This window comes from Bos indicus x Bos taurus, chromosome 2 (assembly GCF_003369695.1).
Source record: "Bos indicus x Bos taurus breed Angus x Brahman F1 hybrid chromosome 2, Bos_hybrid_MaternalHap_v2.0, whole genome shotgun sequence".
In the NCBI taxonomy this organism is placed as follows: domain Eukaryota; kingdom Metazoa; phylum Chordata; class Mammalia; order Artiodactyla; family Bovidae; genus Bos; species Bos indicus x Bos taurus.
The window spans coordinates 94,932,794-94,951,605 of NC_040077.1; the positions used below are offsets into that span (position 1 = coordinate 94,932,794).

The following is an 18,812-nucleotide window of genomic DNA, read 5'->3' on the forward strand; positions in this document are numbered from 1 at the left end:
TCTTGCTCTCTGCCCTCCCCATCTCCACGCCCCACCCCACCTCACCCCTCTTTCACACATACAGCCCCTCTGGAAGACGATTTCTCCTCATGTATTACTGTACAAAACTGGGTCACATGCCTGCCCCTAGACCAATCACTGGTAAATGAGACTATATTAGATCTATCAAGATTCATGGCTTAAGGTTGGGCCCATTGACCATCCCAACAAAATCAGAGTTCAGTGAATCAGGAGAAAGGGAGCAAGGCTGTAGAGAGGGCAACTAAGAGTGCCTGCTACAGTTACAGGATGTACTTAATCTATACTTCAGTTACCAATAAAGTAACCACTTTATATATATAATGACTTTATCTGAGTCATATTCTAAAATTCCGACTGAATATTCTTCCCTCATGCCTTTATTGGACAGTTTTAATAACATGGAGAAATTATCTTTTAATAATCTCATATTAAAGTTACTCCTAATGGGAAGACCAGACTTGAAAATTTTCCAGGCTGGTTCATTACATGTAATAAGCTACTGTGAGAACCAGTGCAGCAGTTGAAAAACAAACACAACAAAATAGTAATTCTCTGAAAGATAGTAGTTTTGAAATGGCACAATCATTACTTTTAAACCAACAGCAAACACAAATACTTTCCTCCTCCCATCATTCTGTATCTTATATTAATTTTCAGCAGATGTGTGGTGCTAGGTATAGTGGTTAAAATCACTTCGTTCTCTTCACCTATGGGAGTCTATCGTAGAGCATCCTGTCACCCCATAGTGGTTCGAACAAGTGAGAGTTCTGATTCATACTGGGAAATACAGCCTGCTGGAGATGGGGCTGAATGTTTCCTAGAGTGTCCCCGGAGAGGAGAAGCTCTGCCCAGGGCTCTCTCTAACCCCTTCCTAGATGTCCACCTATTGGAGAAGCAGCTGATCATCTGACCGGTCAGCGCTTGACACCCACTGGGAAGAGTCTCACTGAAGGGCAGGGCCGCTGGCTTGAAGGGTGGTGTTGCGTCCATGGTTGTATTCACTGACTTTCCCTCCTAGTTCTGGCTGATAACTGATGGGCAAAACTGCCTCCAGGTGAATAGAACAGGACGCTTTGCTGCAGTTTCTGAGTTACACGTTCCAGTCTAGTTCAGTTTCACCATGAAGAAACCCTGCATGTTGGGGGGCAACTGTCACATGCCCCGCTGTGTGTTGAGGACAGGCAAGTCCTCCTCCAGCTACTGTCCTTGGTGGTCTCACTGCTTTGGTTGAGAACCCCATGAGAAGAGGCAGGTGGAGTGGTAGGATTAGGGCACGAGACCTCACTTGAAGTCCTTAACATTAAGTTTTCTTCACTATAAATAAGGCGCTGACTTAAAAAAAAAAAAAGCCAAAGTTAGCCATGGCTTTAAAATCATACATTTTATTATGACAGTACAGAAGCAATGTAGAAGCGTCTGAAATCTCCCTGAATTTTCAGAAAGTAATTTGTACCGTAAGCACCATTGAAAACTATAGAGAAAGCACAAGTACCAGCAGTTTTTAACATGACTCTTGGTCTTTCAAAACTTAAAGAATCCTCCTGTCAATGAAGGAGACACAGGAGATGCAAGTTAAATCAATGGGTTGGAAAGATCCCCTGGAGGAGGAAATGGCAACCCACTCCAGCCTTCTTGCCTGGGAAATCTCATGGACAGAGAAGCCTTGCAGGCCACACTCCATGGAATCGCAAAAGAGTCAGACACTTAGCAGCTAAACAACAACAAAAGCTTGAAATATATGAGCAGACTGGTGTGACTACTACTACTTTAATAAAAGACTATAATTTTTCTTAAACCATAGAATTATAAGGTATGCAAGTGTGCTAAATCGCTTCCGTCGTGTCCCACTCTTTGCGACTCTATGGACTGTAGCCCACCATGTTCCTCTGTCCATGGGATTCTCCAGGCAAGAATACTGGAGTGGGTCGCCATGCCCTCCTCCAGGGGATCTTCCTGATTCAGGGTTTGAACCCGTATGTCTTAGGTCTCCTGATTGACAGGCGGGTTCTTTACCACTTGTGTCACCTGGGAAGCCCAGGTGTAAGACTGCTTTTCTTTCAAAATATAGTTTACCCGGGGTACGTGCGGTGTCAAGAAACAGAATCCATTCAATTTAGACTAAAAGTGTGGTTTGTTATAATGACACTTATACTAAGGAGAAACAATGCACAGCTGGGTCTTATGAAGGTCGTGACCCTGAGCAGATCTAAAGACCTCACAGACAGAACCTTGTGGCCTCCTTTTGCTCACCACCATTGCTATCACTCAGACACCAACTCACTCATCCATTTTGCCGAGTTCAAATTTCTTGAGAGAGCAAGAGAAAGCTCTGATTGTTTCTCCTTGAGTCAGGTGTGTCCATTTGGGCCCAATTAGTCGAGGCTGATGTGGTAAGGACATTTGAGCAAACGTGGCCCCCTAGGCCCATGTCTTAGGGTTGGTCTGTGGGAGGAATAGGTTCTTTCAGAAGGATGTATAAGCAAGGATGCAATGACTGACAATTCTATTTTAGCGTAGTTCAAAAAACAGCAGTTGGTACCAAATTACTTGGAGAAAGTACAGAAATGGCAACCCACTCCAGTGTTCTTCCATGAAAATCCCACAGACAGAGGAGCTTGGTGGGCTACAATCCACGGGGTCATAAAGAGTCAGACATAATTGAAGTGACTGAGCAGAGCAGAGACAGCAATAAGCAAACATCAATGAATCCAGGTAATACAGAATGATTGAACTGACTTTGTGTGTGTGCTGTCACTGTTATTGAACTGTCTAGCATAATATTAGCTAAAGACTGAAGCAAATCTTTCAAATTATTCTTCCCTGAATATAGATATTCAGGCTTCCCTGGTGCTTCAGTGGTAAAGAACCTGCCTGCCAATGCAGGAGACATGGGTTTGATCCCTCGGCCAGGAAGATTCCCTGGAGAAGGAAATGGCAACTCACTCCAGAATTCTTGCCTGGGAAATGCCATGGACAGAGGAGCCTGGTGGGCTACAGTCCACGGGGTCGGAAAGAGTTGGACAGGACTTGGCGACTACACAACAACAAAATGTAGACATTGATGGTCTTTCCATATTTATTATACTACCAAATAATCTTGTAATTGGCCTGATTTGATCTGTTACTGTTCTGTAGCCTTGCCTTCAGAACCTGTGAAAGGAAGGTAATGAAAGGATATGAAAGTCAAAGTGTTAGTCACTCAGTTGTGTCCGACTCTTTGTGATCCCGTGTACTGTAGCTCACCAAGCTCCTCTGTCCATGGAATTCTTCAGGCAAGAATACTGGAGTGGGTTGCCATTTCCTCCTCCAGGGGATCTTCCTGACCCAGGGATTGAATCCAGGTCTCCTGCATTGCAGGCAGACTCTTTACTGACTGACCAGAGGATCCCTGAAAGGATGTAACTGTCTTAAAAATACATTGGTCGACATGTTTTCATTGGCTTTTCTTTGGCTACCCTGTTCCTTTCCTTTACTGGATTCCTATACTCAAGCTGATTCAATAGCTGAGGAACTGCATGTGTGAGAGGGACCCTATGAAGGAAATCAAACCAATGATCATCATTAGATATTTTCACGTAGCAAAACTAAATTCTGGCCACTTTTCCTGACTTTAATCTATTTCTATGTGCAGTCCCTCTTGGCGCCTTTGTTTCTCATTCTGAATTCTGCTTGCAGATAAATTGTCAGTTTCATTTCCCCTTTTGGCCCTGCTTTTCCTCTATGCATCAATTCTAATTCCCCATGGCCACTCCAAAGCCTACCACACTGCACGTTTTCAGAATGGAAGTCGCAATGGATCTGTTCATCTTATTGGATATAGAAATAGAAGTGCTAACATTTCCCCATTCTAACATTTTCAGCTAGAAAAGAACCTACCTGCCAATGCGGGAGGCACAAGAGACGTGGGTTCAGTCCCTGGGTCAGGAAGATCCCCTGGAGAAGGAAATGGAAATCCACTCCAGTATTCTTGCCTGGAAAATTCCATGGACAGAGGAGCCTGGCGGGGCCATGGGGTCACAAAGAGTCGGACACGACTGAGTACGCATGCATGCATGTGAGGCCATAAGTGAATATCCTGAGTTGGCTAACCACAAAGAAATCTATGTCTGCCTTGTTTGCGTAAAATATTGTTAACAACTCAGTTATGAACTTTGAGAATCTGGATCTGCAGATGTATTTGTGTCTGCTTCCTTACTTCTGCATTCTGAGGGAAGGGTTCTGTTGTCATAACCCTGGTTTTAAAGTAGGAAGCTAGGCTCCAGAGTCAGCAAACAAGGCTGAGTCCTAGGGATGTGGGATCGTGTATCACAGGGACACTTGAGCTCTTCTACCCAGTTTATTTATAACAGAAAAGATCACTTTTTAATGTGAATGTCTGTCTACCACCTACTATTTGTGCATTCTTGACTTTGTGGCTTTTCAGAGCCAGTTTGAGGAACCAGATCTAAAAAATCCAATGCAGTAGACAATTAGAAGAATGGCACTTTTAGTATTTAAAGTATATTCATTTTTGCTATTATTCTCATTTTCCCCTATCTTTTCCCTCCTACTCCAAGGTTCTCAGAATGCCTTGCCTTCTTTGAAAGCTGCAAGATGTCAGGTTGCTTGTTTATTATTGGAATGTAATTGCTTAGCAATGTTGTGTTAGTTTCTGCTGTGTTAGATCAGCTATATATATACACATATCCCCTCCGTCTCAAGTCAGCCTCCCCATCTCATCCCCCTAGGTCATCTCATAACACTGAACTCACCTCCCTGTGCTATACAGCAGCTTCCCACTAGCTATCTGTTTTACACATGGGATTACAGATCACTTTTATATGGTGTCATGGATAAGCCACTGTCAGGGGCAAATGGGTTTCTAGCCAAACATCTCAGGGAAGTGTCTACCAAGCTCCCTGTGAAACTTTGGTCACTGGCAATGTTTCAGCATTTGCTGGCTCCCTCCTGTACAGACAGTTTTAAGTAAAGAAGTAGTCAAGATGGAAACAGAATAGGTTATTATTATCTTCTGGATATACAACTCCTTAGGCAGATTTTAAAAAATATAAGCCTTTATACAAATATATACAAGATACATATATGTAAGTATGTATAAAATTTTCCAGATTTCCCTTGATAAAGAGATTTCTAACTTGGGCTTGTCAGGGTCTTCCTTTCACCCACATTCTGAGAAGGATCCTGACTTGGCATGACAGCTATTTTGAGTTTTGTAATGAGGAATTGAGAAGAAAAGGTGAGAAGAATGAGCCATGGGAGCTGGAGCTGAAATTAGAGTATCTGAGGAGAGATGACGTGATTATGACACGGAAGCAATTTTGGTTTTAAAATAAAATTTCCTTCCATCTTTTTTCTCTCTCCTTCAAAGCATCTATGAGTATGAGAAAGAGTCCTTTCAAAGTTACTTTAGTTGCTGGACTGTGTTTTCTGACCACAAGGTCATTCTCTGAGACTGGATGATTTCTGTCATGATCATCAGCACTGCGGAGATTGTTTATCACTCGACAGACTCACCATCTGACAAAATTAGATCTTTTTCATCATCTGGCATTAGATGAGTAAACAAATCTTTATAGTCTGAAAAAAAATTAGATAAAACATGGTGGGTTTAGAACATAACTAACAGCCCACGAGATGTTCTATGTGAGTGCTTTTCAAACTTTGTTGACCATTACCCACTATAAATTTTTGTTTTTTTTTACATTCCAGATCAATACTTGCACTTGTGTGCATGTAATGAAACAAAAAGCTACACGAGAAAATACCCTTTTCTAGTTTATTCTTACCCTTCTCTTTTCTACATACCTTTTACTTTCTTTTAATATTCTATTTAGTTTACTGGAAAAATGAACTAAATAGAATATTTAGTTTCAGCTCTTCTTACTTTCCTTTTATTATCTATTTTATTCTAGCTCAAAAAAAATGCTAGTTATTACATCCACTTTATACCTACTAAATTTTTTCATAGTTCACCTTTCAATACGGAAAGCACCATACTGTTATAATTGATTCCAGTGCTCATTAAACAAATAGCCCCACAACAACCCAAATTCAACCCCATTTTCCCCACTTAACCACTACTAACATTTTTTATGAATTAGTTAAGCCTAAGAGCTTAAAATTTTAATGAACAACTTATACGGTTCTGGTGCAAAGACTCCACAATTTGGTTTTTCCTCCTCTGTCCTGGGAAGCTGCCAGTCATCCCCTTCATGACAGACCTTACAGTGTTTGCTCAGTCGTCCCACAGGGGCCCCAGTGGACTCCTGCTTTCCATGGGCATTGCTTATCACCAGCTGGGTGTTACCCAGATACGTAGAGACACTGTCTGACTGAACCTCTTAAGACACGTATTCTGAGTGGAACTGAATTTGCCATGCTCCTCTGGACAGTGATTTGGTCAGCTTGACCAACTTCTACAGGGAGCTAGATTCATTCATCAAGTCTGCCCCCATCCATTTCATGCTTTGTCCAGCCACCCACCAGGCATGTTGTGGAGCCCACCATAAACCATTCAGCTGAACAGCTGATGGCCTATACCTATCTCTTTCGGCTCTCTCCATCCTTTCTGGATTCCCTGCTCTGTCCCTGCTACCCTGATTATCATCTGAATACAATTTGATGCTGCCAAAGAACCAACTTGATGCTTTGACTGTGTGGATCACAATAAACTGCGGAAAATTCTGAAAGAGATGGGAATACCAGACCACCTGACCTGCCTCTTGAGAAATCTGTATGCAAGTCAAGAAGCAACAGTTAGAACTGGACACGGAACATCAGACTGGTTTCAAATAGGAAAAGGAGTACGTGAAGGCTGTATATTGTCACCGTGCTTATTTAACTTATATGTAGAGTACATCATGAGAAAACACTGGGCTGGATGAAGCACAAGCTGGAATCAGGATTGCCGGGAGAAATATCAATAACCTTAGATATGCAGATGACACCACCCTTATGGCATAAAGTGAAGAGGAATGGAAAAGCCTTTTGATGAAAGTGAAAGAGGAGAGTGAAAATGTTGGCTTAAAGCTCAGCATTCAGAAAACTAAGATCATGGCACCTGATCCCATCACTTCATGGCAAATAGATGGAGAAACAGTGGCAAATTTTATTTTTTGGATTCCAAAATCACTGCAGATGGTGACTGCAGCCATGAAATTAAAAGATGCTTACTCCTTGGAAGAAAAGATATGACCAACCTAGACAGCATATCAAAAGCAGACATTACTTTGCCAACAAAGGTCCATCTAGTCAAGGCTATGGTTTTTCCAGTAGTCATGTATGGATGTGAGAGTTGGACTATAAAGAAAGCTGAGCGCTGAAGAACTGATGCTTTCGGACTGTGGTGTTGGTGAAGACTCTTGAGAGTCCCTTGGACTGCAAGGAGATCCAATCAGTCTATCCTAAAGGAGATCAGTCCTGAATGTTCATTGGAAGGACTGATGCCGAAACTGAAACTGCAATACTTTGGCTATCTGATGGGAAGAGCTGACTCATTTGAAAAGACCCTGATGCTGGGAAAGATTGAAGGTGAGAGGAGAATGGGATGACACAGGATGAGATGGTTGGATGGCATCACTGATTCAATGGACATGAGTTTCAGTAAACTCCGGGAGTTGGTGATAGACAGGGAGGCCTGGTGTGCTGCAGTCCATGAGATTGCAAAGAGTTGGACACGACTGACTGAATGACTGAACTGAACTGAACAGTTTCACGCTTCTGGCCCTGCCTGGACTCCCTGACATGCCTGCTTTGCTCCTGTTTTTCCTTCTGGTGGGACACCTTTCACAATCTCTTCCCTACCTGCCCCTCCATTAGCACACCTCCTTTCACCAAGTTACAGGAGTGATTCTTACTCCTCCTTTGAGGCTCAGTTCCCATTTTATCTCTTCTTGAAAGCCCCTTTCCTAGCACTCTTTATGTGGTTTCCCTATACCCTGGGCCTCTCTCTATCATAACACTTATCTCTCAACAGGGTAGTTTTTGCTCTGCTTTGCTGTCTCGCATGCAAGACGGTGAGCACTTTGAGGGCAAGGAAGAAATCTGATCTATGTTGACATTCCTAGCACCTCTCAAAATGTGTACGTGAGTGTGTGATAAAAATATATAACATGGAATTTACCCTTTTCACAAAATTTTAAATCTATAGTACAGAACCGTTAAACATATGTACCTCATGGTATGGCCGTCTGCTAGAATTTTTTCATCCTGTGTGACTAAACCAGCACAGTTTCTGAATAAATAAATAAGTGCCTATTTGATTATTTTTACCATCTTAAGTCTCAGCTAGATTTCAAAATATCATTAAATTTCCTCCTTCACACATTACAAGGATCTTTTCTTTCCTTGTGAGTTTCTAGATTACTTGCTTCGTTCCTTTGTGTCCTATCTTGCCCTGTTTCGTTGCGTTTTTTAATTCACTGTGTATCTTGGTGTTCACTTTTTTGTATTCTCCGGGGCTCCTTTCCCTGTGTTTGTGTGGCCACAGCTGCCTTACTATGGGCCCCAGTGTCTTTCACAGTGACCAGTATCTAGAAGGTACTTAGTGAATATCTGGTACTTTCCTTCAAAGATTTCAATAGATTCTTAACAATGATATTTTTGGGTATAGGATGAGGGAGATGAAAGATTTAACTTCCATTTTATAGCTAACAGATGATCCTTTCTCTGAAATTTCATGTTAAGCTTTGGATAAAAGCGCATTTCTTTTTTCCAAATGATATACCTACCATCTGACACTTTTCGACGTTCCTGATGGTCATTTTTGGTGGGTAAGGTGGTCTTTACATCTTCTTGGTTTAAGTCAGTTTCTAAAAGTAGGGAAATTAAGTATTAAATTAATTGAAAAGATTAAACAAATCTCATACATGAATTATCTCATTGATATGATAATAAGCAGAAATTTCCACAATCTGCCAAGTTCTGATTATTTTCAATGTGCTAATCTTGGAATCTTTGGAACAGTGTTTTGGGCAAGGTACAAGGGTCCAGTGGTGACGGAGTCACGATCAAATGGGTGAACACACATACGTGTGTGTGTGTGTGTGTGTGTGTGTGTGTGTGTGTATGGGGCTTCCCTGTTGGCTCAGATGGTTAAGAATCTGCCTACAATGCAGGAGACCCAGGAACCCAGGTTAGAAGATCCCCTGGAGAAAGGGAATGGTTACCCACTCCAGCATTCTTGCCTGGAGAATTCCATTCTTGCCAGAGAAGTCTGACGGGCTACAGTTCATGGGGTTGCAAAGAGTCAGACGTGACTGAATGACTAATACATGTATGTATATGACTTAACTCTTGTTAATAAAAACATAGCATAAAATCAGGTCATTTTCTTTCAGAAAACCTTCTACAATGCAAGGGTTATGAGAAATTTAGGACTAACAATCAGTCAATGGAGTCAAGTTTAGAATGACTGCCTTATCAGTCAATATCATAAGAAGAGTTTGCAACTCTTGCCTGCCAGGCCAGAAAAGAAGGCCTTACATTCTGAGCATACAAAAGTTCAAGGTAAATGCAACTCCTCATTGGACTTCTGTACCCACTCCCACCTGCATGCTGTCTTGAGGCTTTGTTTGGTCTGGCCCACTCCTGGCAACTTGACCACCAGCCAGAACTGGGTCTCAAGTCTCAAAAGCTACCCTCTGTGCATAACCTCGTTTCCTTGTGGTCTCTCTGCACTTCCTGCACTGCTGGTACTTTGACCTCATTAAACCTTTTTGGGTATGACCAAGGGCACTCTTTGGTACCCTGCCAGCTTCTCTTTACTAGTTAATCAATTCTGAGGGGCAGCAACTTCTTAAATTGGTTGAAATCTGTATCACACTGATTGTTCAATGTTTTCAATATTATCCTACCCCTGCCTAGATTTTCTAAATGTTATTTCTACTTATCCTCCCTTCTTTATCCAGTAGAGACCCCCTGTAGTCCATTACTTCATCAGCTTTCTTTCAATTACCCTCTCTCCACTGCCTCACTTGCTTCCAACCCAAATGCCAAGCAGAGTAACAAAAGTGCACTCATTTTTCTGTTCCCATGTTAATACCAATGACCAAATCACCTGAGCACCCATTTAGGGTGCCAGCCAAACAAGACACACACATACAAGAAAAAAAAAATAGGAGAAACATAAAAACTTTGGGAAGATAATTTGATATTCCACATAAAGTCATCATGGAAATACTTAGAATTTTGTTGGAATACTGTATAGTGTCATCTTTATTCCAAATGTTATTTGTATTCTAAGTGGAGGGGTGGCAGCACTCTCTGATATTTCAGAACTTACTGCAAATCATACATCTGGAATTCCTTTCCTGCATCCAGGCAGCTGAGCACCATTACAAGCAATCACACAAATGTACACTGGAGTTATTACAAATGTCACTGTCTTTAAATTCCACTGAGACCTTAGATCTGAAAGAAAATTATGACTTTTTCCATTGTCCTTCTTTCCTTTCCTCTTAACAAATTATTTCAAATCTTCACCTCTTTCCTTACAACCCTAGCTTCCCCCTAGACTTTGATCACTGGTACCTAGCCTTACTGCCATTTTTGTTCTGAATCCCACCCCCCCCACAAAATTCCCTGCGTCCTATCCATCACCTCTCCCTTCTCTGAGGTCTCAGCAGAAGAGATGCTTCCTGTTGGTATCTGATCCCTGTGCTCTGAAGCTTGTTTTCTATTGCTATCTTGAGGATCTTTCTCCTCACATTCCTCCTTCTCCAATGGTAGTTGAATGTTAACACCCATCCATCCAGATATCTCTCTCTCTGACACATATTTTTGAATGTGTCAAACATACCCGCAGAATGAAATTTAAAAGGCACGAGAGACCAAGCAGTGAAGTCTCCCTTCCTCAAACAGTCAGGTCCTTCCCCACAGGGTCACCATGGTTATCAACTTCTAAAAGACTACCAGTTAGTTACTGATGACTCTGTAGCCTCATCTCCAGCCCAGATCTCTCTCCTGGCCTCCAGAGACCATGGGTCCCTTACCCACTGGACACAGATGCCTCTGGAAAACCTGCTTCTTCTTCTATAGCCCTTACCTTGACCACAGCTTCCCAATAATTTTCATTATTTAGCACACATAAAAAATGACCAAGACAATAGAGGCAACCAGCCTGGGGATTCCAGTTGCTCCAGATTCAGTCTCTGGAGCTAAGGAGATCACTAGCTCCATGTCCCAACCCATGTGTGGCTGATGGTTTGGGAAGTTCTGTCTTAAGGAATGTCTCCACCGTATGTCGAGATGCCAAACACGTTGGGGCATTCTTCATCCCATCCCAAGCTCTCTCTTACCCTATATCTCAGATGATAAAGTTCTGTTAACTTTATATCTTCAAATCTAGCCCCTTCTCTACATTTCATGGCCACTTCTTGGTTAGGGCCCTCATAATTACTCTACCTGCCAAAAAAGCCCCCAAACTGGTCTTACTACTACTTCCGCTCTCTCCCATCCAATACATTCTTCCTATTATGAACACAGTGATCATTTCAAATTTTAAATTTGCTCCTGTGCCTCTCCTACCTAAAGTCCTTCACTGGTTTTAACAAGATTAGGTAACCTTTCCACTTTCTAACACTTTTCACCTCAAATTTTATTTTACAGATAAAATGAATTGACAGTTCTCAGAAATTTTTGCCTTATATTTCTGCCTTTGTATATGCCTGTTGCTCTCTCTGAATGGACCAACCCTTCCATTTACCCCCATCTTAGCTAACACCTTCTTTTTTCTCATGACTTCGTTTAGATGCCACCTTGTCCAGAAAGACCTTCCATCCTGTCCTCACGGGGGCCCTTTTCTGTTCTCAGCACACACGTCCTCAGGCCCACAGCACTCAGTACCCTGGCTCCACAGCAAGTCTGTAGTTTCTGGGGCTTGGTCCTCCCTGCCGACACTGGTTTCAATTTTGCCTCTCTGTTCCACAAAACTGTTGGGCTCTCATCAAAGTCACGAATGTCCTCGGTGTCCTACATCCATTGGGAACTTTACAGGTCTCATTTTATTTGATCCCCTGGTAGCATCCCACAGTGCAGACCAGCCTTCATTCCCAAAACAATGCCTTTTGGTCTTCCATGGCATCAGATTCCAGGGCGTGTCCCGCTCTCTGATCACCCCATTTACAGTCAGTCCTCTGTCAGCTGTTCTACTGAATCATTAAAGGCTAAGTTCTTCCAGGACTTCTCTTTCTCTCCAATCTCCATCATGCTTATGGTCTCACTTCTATTGAATTGGCCAAAAAGTTGGTTCGAGCTTAAAGTCTTACAAAAACTCGACCGAACTTTCTGGCCAACCCAATATATATAAAGTCAGCAACTCCCAGTTTGATAAATGTAGTTCAGATCCTGATGGGAGAAGGCAATGGCACCCCACTCCAGTACTGTTGCCCGGAAAATCCCATGGATGGAGGAGCCTGGTAGGCTGCAGTCCATGAGGTCGCTAAGAGTTGGACACGACTCAGCAACTTCACTTTCACTTTTCACTTTCATGCGTTGGAGAAGGAAATGGCAACCCACTCCAGTATTCTTGCCTGGAGAATCCCAGGGACAGGGGAGCCTGGTGGGCTGCCGTCTATGGGGTCGCACAGAGTCGGACATGACCGAAGCAACTTAGCAGTAGCAGCAGATCCTGATGAGCTCCAGAGAGTATGTGGTTCTCTTATCTGTTGTATCTATTTGAGATACCCCCACAGGTATTTCAGAATCAAAATGTAAGCAACTAATACAAAAATTAAAATAAAAAACAAAATTAAGCAACTAAACTTATTCCTCCTGTACCCTGGCACCACACATCCTCTCTCACCTAACACACACACACACACAAATATACACAGGCACACACACTCTCTCTTTCTCAAATAATGTTCCTCTACCATTTTTTCCCCCATATTGATAAACCCACCCAGTTACTTAACTAAAAGAAGTCAGAGTCTTCTGAGATTCCCCAGAGCCAATCCATAGTCAAGTCTTGATAATTCTACCTCCTAAATGTCTTTCAAAATTCTACAGCCTTCAGCCTTAGCTGTAATCGTCTCTTCCTTGTGTCACTCTGCTATCCTCCTGATACCTGTCTTCTGCAAATAGTCTCGCCTTGGTTCCAATCTGTTTTCCAAACTGATCACAACCTGATTGGGTCATTCTTCATCCAGAAGCCTGTGCAACTTTCATCTACCCTTCTCCACTCGCTCTCTCAGCTTCATCTCATTGGGCTTTGGCCACACAAGGTATTTTTTGCAGTTTTTCCAACACGTTGATGTATGCTTTCCTGTGTCAGCTTCTTTGATCACATCCCCAGGCAAATGCCTTCACAGTACACTGTACTTCTCATTCTGAGATTCACTACAGCTATAGCCCTTGGTATAATTTATGATCCCTGATGAACTGTAGGTTTCAAAAGGCAAGAATGGGTCTATCTTATCCACCCCCATATTTCTAACTCCTAGCACTGGCTGATGGTCGACATTCCATCAACAATGTTAGAAGGAACGGATGTTGAGCTCTCAAAAGACACTTGATGAAAGCTCTTTCTTTGAGTGAATTTATTTATTTATTTTTGTATTTGCATATTTCAGATGAGGTTTTCTGTAAGGAAAGAAAGATGAGAACACTTCCTTGTGAGTTCACAATTAGAGAAAATATCAATAAGAAAACTAAGCTTATTGAAAGTTATTTTTTAAAGTTACCTAAAGGTAATTGTAAGTATTGTGAGTTTCACAAATATACAAAAAGATATATTGAATTCCTGATCCCTGGTATCAGCAAATGTGACCTTCCTTGGATATACAGTTTTAGCAGATATAATCAAGTTAAGATGGGGTCAAATTGGATTAAGGTGGGCTCCCAAGGCAATGCTGGGAGGAAGGCAGGAGAAGAAGGGAGTGACAGAAGATGAGATGGTTGGATGGCATCACTGACTCAATGGACATGAATTTGAGCAAACTCCTAGAGATGGTGAGGACAGGGAAGCCTGACATGCTGCAGTTCATGGGATCTCAGAGTCTGACACGACTGACAGACTAAACAACAACCAAGGCAATGACTGGTGTTCTTCCTGAGAGAGATCTGGAAACAGGTACACACAGAGGGAAGACAGACTTGTGAAGACTATGGCTGAGACTGGTATGAAGCAGCTACAAGCCAAGAATGCCAATCATCACCACCAGAAGGTAAAAGAGGCATGGAAGAATTCTTTCCTAGAGCCTTCAGAGAGAGAGTGTGGCTTTGCTGACACCTTGATTTAGGTCTCCTGGTCTCCAGGACTGTGAGAGAATAAAGTTCTGTTGTTTTAAGCCACCCATGTGTGGTACTTTGTTACGGCAGCTCTAGGAAACTAATACATATGGTTAGAATCCGCCTGCCAACATAGGAGACTTGGGTTTGGTCCCTGGGTTGGGAAGACCCCCCTGGAGAAGGAAATGGCAACCCACTCTGGTATTCTTGCCTGTAAGATTCCAGGGACAGAGGGGCCTGGTGGGCTATAGTCCATGGGGTCACATGCACATGACTTAGTGACTGAAGAACAACAATGATACACGAAGTTTATAAGAGAATAGGGAATAGTGGCATTAAGATGTGATTTCTTGGACTTCTTGGTGGCACAGTGGATAAGAATCTGCCTGCCAATGCAGGGGACATGGGTTTGATCCCTGGTCCAGGAAGATTGCACATGCCATGGGCAACTGAGCCCGTGCATCATAACTGCTGAGCTTATGTGCCGCAACCACTGAAGCCTGCAAGCCTAGAGCCTGTGCTCCGCAACAAGAGAAGCCGCTGCAGTGAGAAGCCTACAGACCACATCTAGAGAGTGGCCCACACACAGCACAAAGACCCAGCATAGCCAAAAATAAATAAGCAAAAGAAGAAAAGTTTTAAAGGTGTGATTTCTTTAGCATTCTTATCAGATACTTTATTTCAAAGGATACACTATACCTATAGTTTATTTTGTCAATAATTTACCTGAAAAGTGATGAAATATGGATTAGATTTATTTAAATAGTGATTTTGTTTTAACACATATTTTAATACTATTTTAATAGCAGCCCTATAAAATTTCATATCTAATAGATTACCTGATTGATATGGCTGAAAATTTGCCAACTCTCCAAGTGCAACAAGTTGCTCCTGTGGAAAAATTTTGCAAAAAAGTTTTGTAATCAGAGAATTAAATGACCACATTAGTAACCTAATCATTCTTTACTAGAAACATACTTTGATTCTGGATATTTAAGTAACCAACTACTATCTTTAACATACTAGAAATTACACAATCAAATAAGTAGCGATCTTCTGCTGATTTCTCAAAATTTTATGGCCTTCTATTGTTCCTAGGAATAAGATGCAAACTGAAACTACAGTAAAACAGTGTATGCCTTGATCTAGGGGCATTTAAGGCCATTATTAAAGTCGGTTTCCTTGTGGCTATTCTGACATTACCTGAATTAGATCATTTGCCATTCTGGTCATTGCTTGTTGACTTATTTCTGTATTTTTGAGATCTGTAAGAACCACCCAAGTTCCATTCTCAAATTTCACGGGCATAGAAAAGACAATCCCTTTAGGAATACCAAACTGGCCTGCAGGGAATAAACATAAAGCAAAGCAAGACAAAAGCACTCGGATAAATAAAGCTTCCTGGTGACACTGTAGAGAAGGACAGACATAGTTTTAAATGACATGGTTTTTAATGATAATAGTGGACCTAAACTTTCGCTGTTCCTTTTTTATCCCTTTCATCCCTGCTGGGTTCACATGGCCTGCCCCTGCCTCGAGGACTAATGTAGTCCTTCTCTCCCACCTTGTCTGGATTCCTTTTGTCTGCTTCCTTAGTTTTTCCTTGGGCCTCTAGGTAGCCCCTGAGCCCTAGACACTTGTCTAATCTGGCCTTTGCTCTTTCAACCTATGACTGCAATCACAGAGCCAAGGAGCGAGCACTGGGAAGGAGAGCTGGTGATTTTCTCACAATTCCAGTTCCCAGTTTAAATGTGCTCCAAATAAAAAGATTGATAATGTTTATTACTAACTGAGCAACCTTCAGATAAAATGCCTCCTGTTTTCATGCCTCAATCAAGTAGGAAAATTATTCACACCATTCTAGTCATCAAAAATGTTGTCACTATGGAGAACAGTGTGGAGGTTCCTTAAAAAACTAAAGTTACCATATGATCCTGTAATCCCACTCCTGGGCATGTTTGTGGAGAAAACTCTAATTTGAAAAGATATATGCATTCCAAAATTCATAGTACTATTTACAATAGCCAAGATGTAAAAGTAACCTAGACATCCATTGATAGATGACTGGATAAAGAAGATGTGTTAACATATTATAACAAAATACTACTCACCCATAAAAAAGAGTGAAATAATTCCATTTGCAGTAATATGGATGGACCTAGAGATCATCATACTAAGTACGACAAAGATAAATACCATATGATATCACTTATATGTGAAATATAAAAAAAATGGATACAAATGAACTTATTTACAAGACAGAAGTAGACCCACATACATAGAAAACAACTCATGGTTACCAAAGAGAAAGAGGGGAGGGATAAATTAGAAGGATGGGATTGATATATACACACTGTGCTATGCTGCGCTTAGTCATGTCCAGCTCTTTGCGACCCCATGGACTGTAGCCCGCCAGGCTCCTCTGTCCATGGGGATTCTCCAGGCAAGAATACTGCAGTGGGTTGCCATACCCTCCTCCAGGGGATCTTCCCCATCCAGGGATCGAATCTAGGTCTCCCGCATTGCAGGTGGATTCTTTACTGTCTGAGCCACCAGGGAAGCCCAAGAATACTGCAGTGGGAGCTTATATATGTGGAACCGTCTCAGGGACACAATGATCACTTGCTTCTCACCTCACTTGCCCTCAGCATTGAGCACTTATTGATGAATTCCTATAGAGATTAAACTTTTGGCCATGTGGAATCTTAGTTCTCTGACCAGGGTTCAAACCCATGCCCCCTGCAATGGAAGCATGGAGTACTAACCACTTCCCTAATTATACCAGGGACTTCCTAATTAAACTTTTTACCAAAAAAAGGTGAGGTTTTAAATGCCTAATTCACTAAAAAGGTAACACAGTGATTTGAATTCACATGATGGGATGTTCGTGCATTTTCACTTTAGTTGAACAAGACTCTTTGAGTGTCTACCCATGAAGGAGCAACAAGAAGACCCAGCCAAGGCCCTGCCCTCAGAGCGGATGAACTCTAATGGAGAGGACATATGAGGCTAACAGCCCATCCATAAAGGCAGGCTGTGATATCTTCTCCAATAGAGGAACACATGCTATGTGAGTACAGAAGAGAGACAGACATGAATTCTGACTTGCAGGATTTGGGGAGACTTCCTTGAGCTGCACCATAGTCACTGAAACACTGGGAAGAATCATGGTTCCATTAGTTACATAAAGGATACAAGAGGTGGATCACATCGGGGAGCAAGACAATAGGTTTAATTTGGAGTATGTCAGTTTGAAGTGACAACATGACATCCAGGTGGCAATGGTTCATAGGGCAGGGCTCAGCAGTGAGACCCAGGCCTGGAGCTTTGGGAATGAATGGGCTTTGCTCAGGGAGAATGGAAAGCTGTAAGGTAAGAGATACTCTAGGTAGAGCCTACGCTCTAGGTAGAGCATCAGCTATTCTTTCTTTCCTATATTTTAAACACAGAAGTGCTCTGTATAGTTTCTAGCAGATTAAAATAGTAAGGATATAAAAATATATACACATCTTTTGCGGATGGAGAGCAAGCTTTCCACATTCCTGTGCCCTTTGTATCTTGCATCTGTGTCTTTGCTCCTGTGGCTCCCGCACCCAGGTGTTTTTCCCATACTTGTCTGTCAGGGAAACATGACTCAAACTTGCAGATGACACTTCTGAAGTGTCCCCTCCTTTATGATGCCTGTCTTGATTCTTTCCGCTGCCTACTGAAAACTGAACTTGCTTTCCCTTCTTCAGCTGGGAAACAGTGAGAAAAACTTAATGGAATGATTTCATTGACATATGTGACTCTCCTTTTCTCTGCTGTGAGTTTCCTAAAAGGCAGAAGCCAGGCCTTCTCCCTGTGTGTGTTCCCAGCACATACACACAAACTACTGCGGCATTGCTGAATGGACGAGTGAAGGAATGCATGCATGCATGCAAGATTATGGAATCATGAAAATCCAGAGAGCTCACAGAACCTGTAAAGAGGTAGACAGGTGAGGACACAAAAGTAGGAGCACAAGGCATACATTGAGGTTTTTAATCATCATAAGATACAAAAAAAAACCAGATTTACCTTCACTCAGTACCCCTAGAGACACAATCTCCCCTGGGGGTGAGCCATGGCACCAGTATTTCAGCGTAGTGGCTATACTGTGCGCAGCTAACATGCCTCCGAATTGTCTTCCTGTGGCAGTTAGTGTTTTAAGACTTACCACAAACTCTCTGTTTACCCACTCCCTGTGAGGAGAGAAGGAAACGATTTTACAATGGAGAAAGGACTAGGAATGAAAAAGAATGTTCCCTGGGTCAGTGCGTCTAAATACAAGAAATCACCTCCACAAAACAGAAATATGACTTCCTGAATCCCTCTTCAAACTTCTTCAATCCCACAAAGAGTCAAGTAATTAAACAGGGCAGAAAGGAATCCTAAAGTTTCAAGCTAAAACCATGATAAAATAAATATGAACACAGAAGAGTGGCCAAAGGCTGCAAGAGCAATTTCATCTAAAGATTGTATTCTATGTAGAGGCTATCTTAGAGTCAGGGGTATCTTTCATTTTAAATAAAATATCATGA

At 42.0% G+C, this 18,812-nt stretch overlaps 1 protein-coding gene across 3 annotated transcripts in view; it reads right to left on the minus strand.

Annotated features, from left to right (window-relative positions):
* Nucleotides 1–1,916: 1,916 nt before the first annotated feature.
* MDH1B (malate dehydrogenase 1B) overlaps nucleotides 1,917–18,812 on the minus strand; it is a 35,429-nt gene continuing 18,533 nt past the window's right edge. Inside the window, exons 7-13 of one of the 3 annotated variants that reach the window (XM_027565493.1) lie at nucleotides 18,310–18,473; nucleotides 15,454–15,593; nucleotides 15,090–15,141; nucleotides 8,751–8,831; nucleotides 5,536–5,598; nucleotides 3,898–3,954; nucleotides 1,917–2,463 (exon numbers count right to left, since the gene is read on the minus strand). In XM_027565493.1, coding sequence (XP_027421294.1) covers nucleotides 2,453–2,463; nucleotides 3,898–3,954; nucleotides 5,536–5,598; nucleotides 8,751–8,831; nucleotides 15,090–15,141; nucleotides 15,454–15,593; nucleotides 18,310–18,473 — 568 coding nt within the window. In that variant the 3' untranslated portion in view covers nucleotides 1,917–2,452. Of the gene's footprint in view, nucleotides 2,464–3,343; nucleotides 3,955–5,535; nucleotides 5,599–8,750; nucleotides 8,832–15,089; nucleotides 15,142–15,453; nucleotides 15,594–18,309; nucleotides 18,474–18,812 lie in introns of those variants that run through there. The other 2 variants (XM_027565484.1, XM_027565500.1) reach the window with 2 other exon arrangements.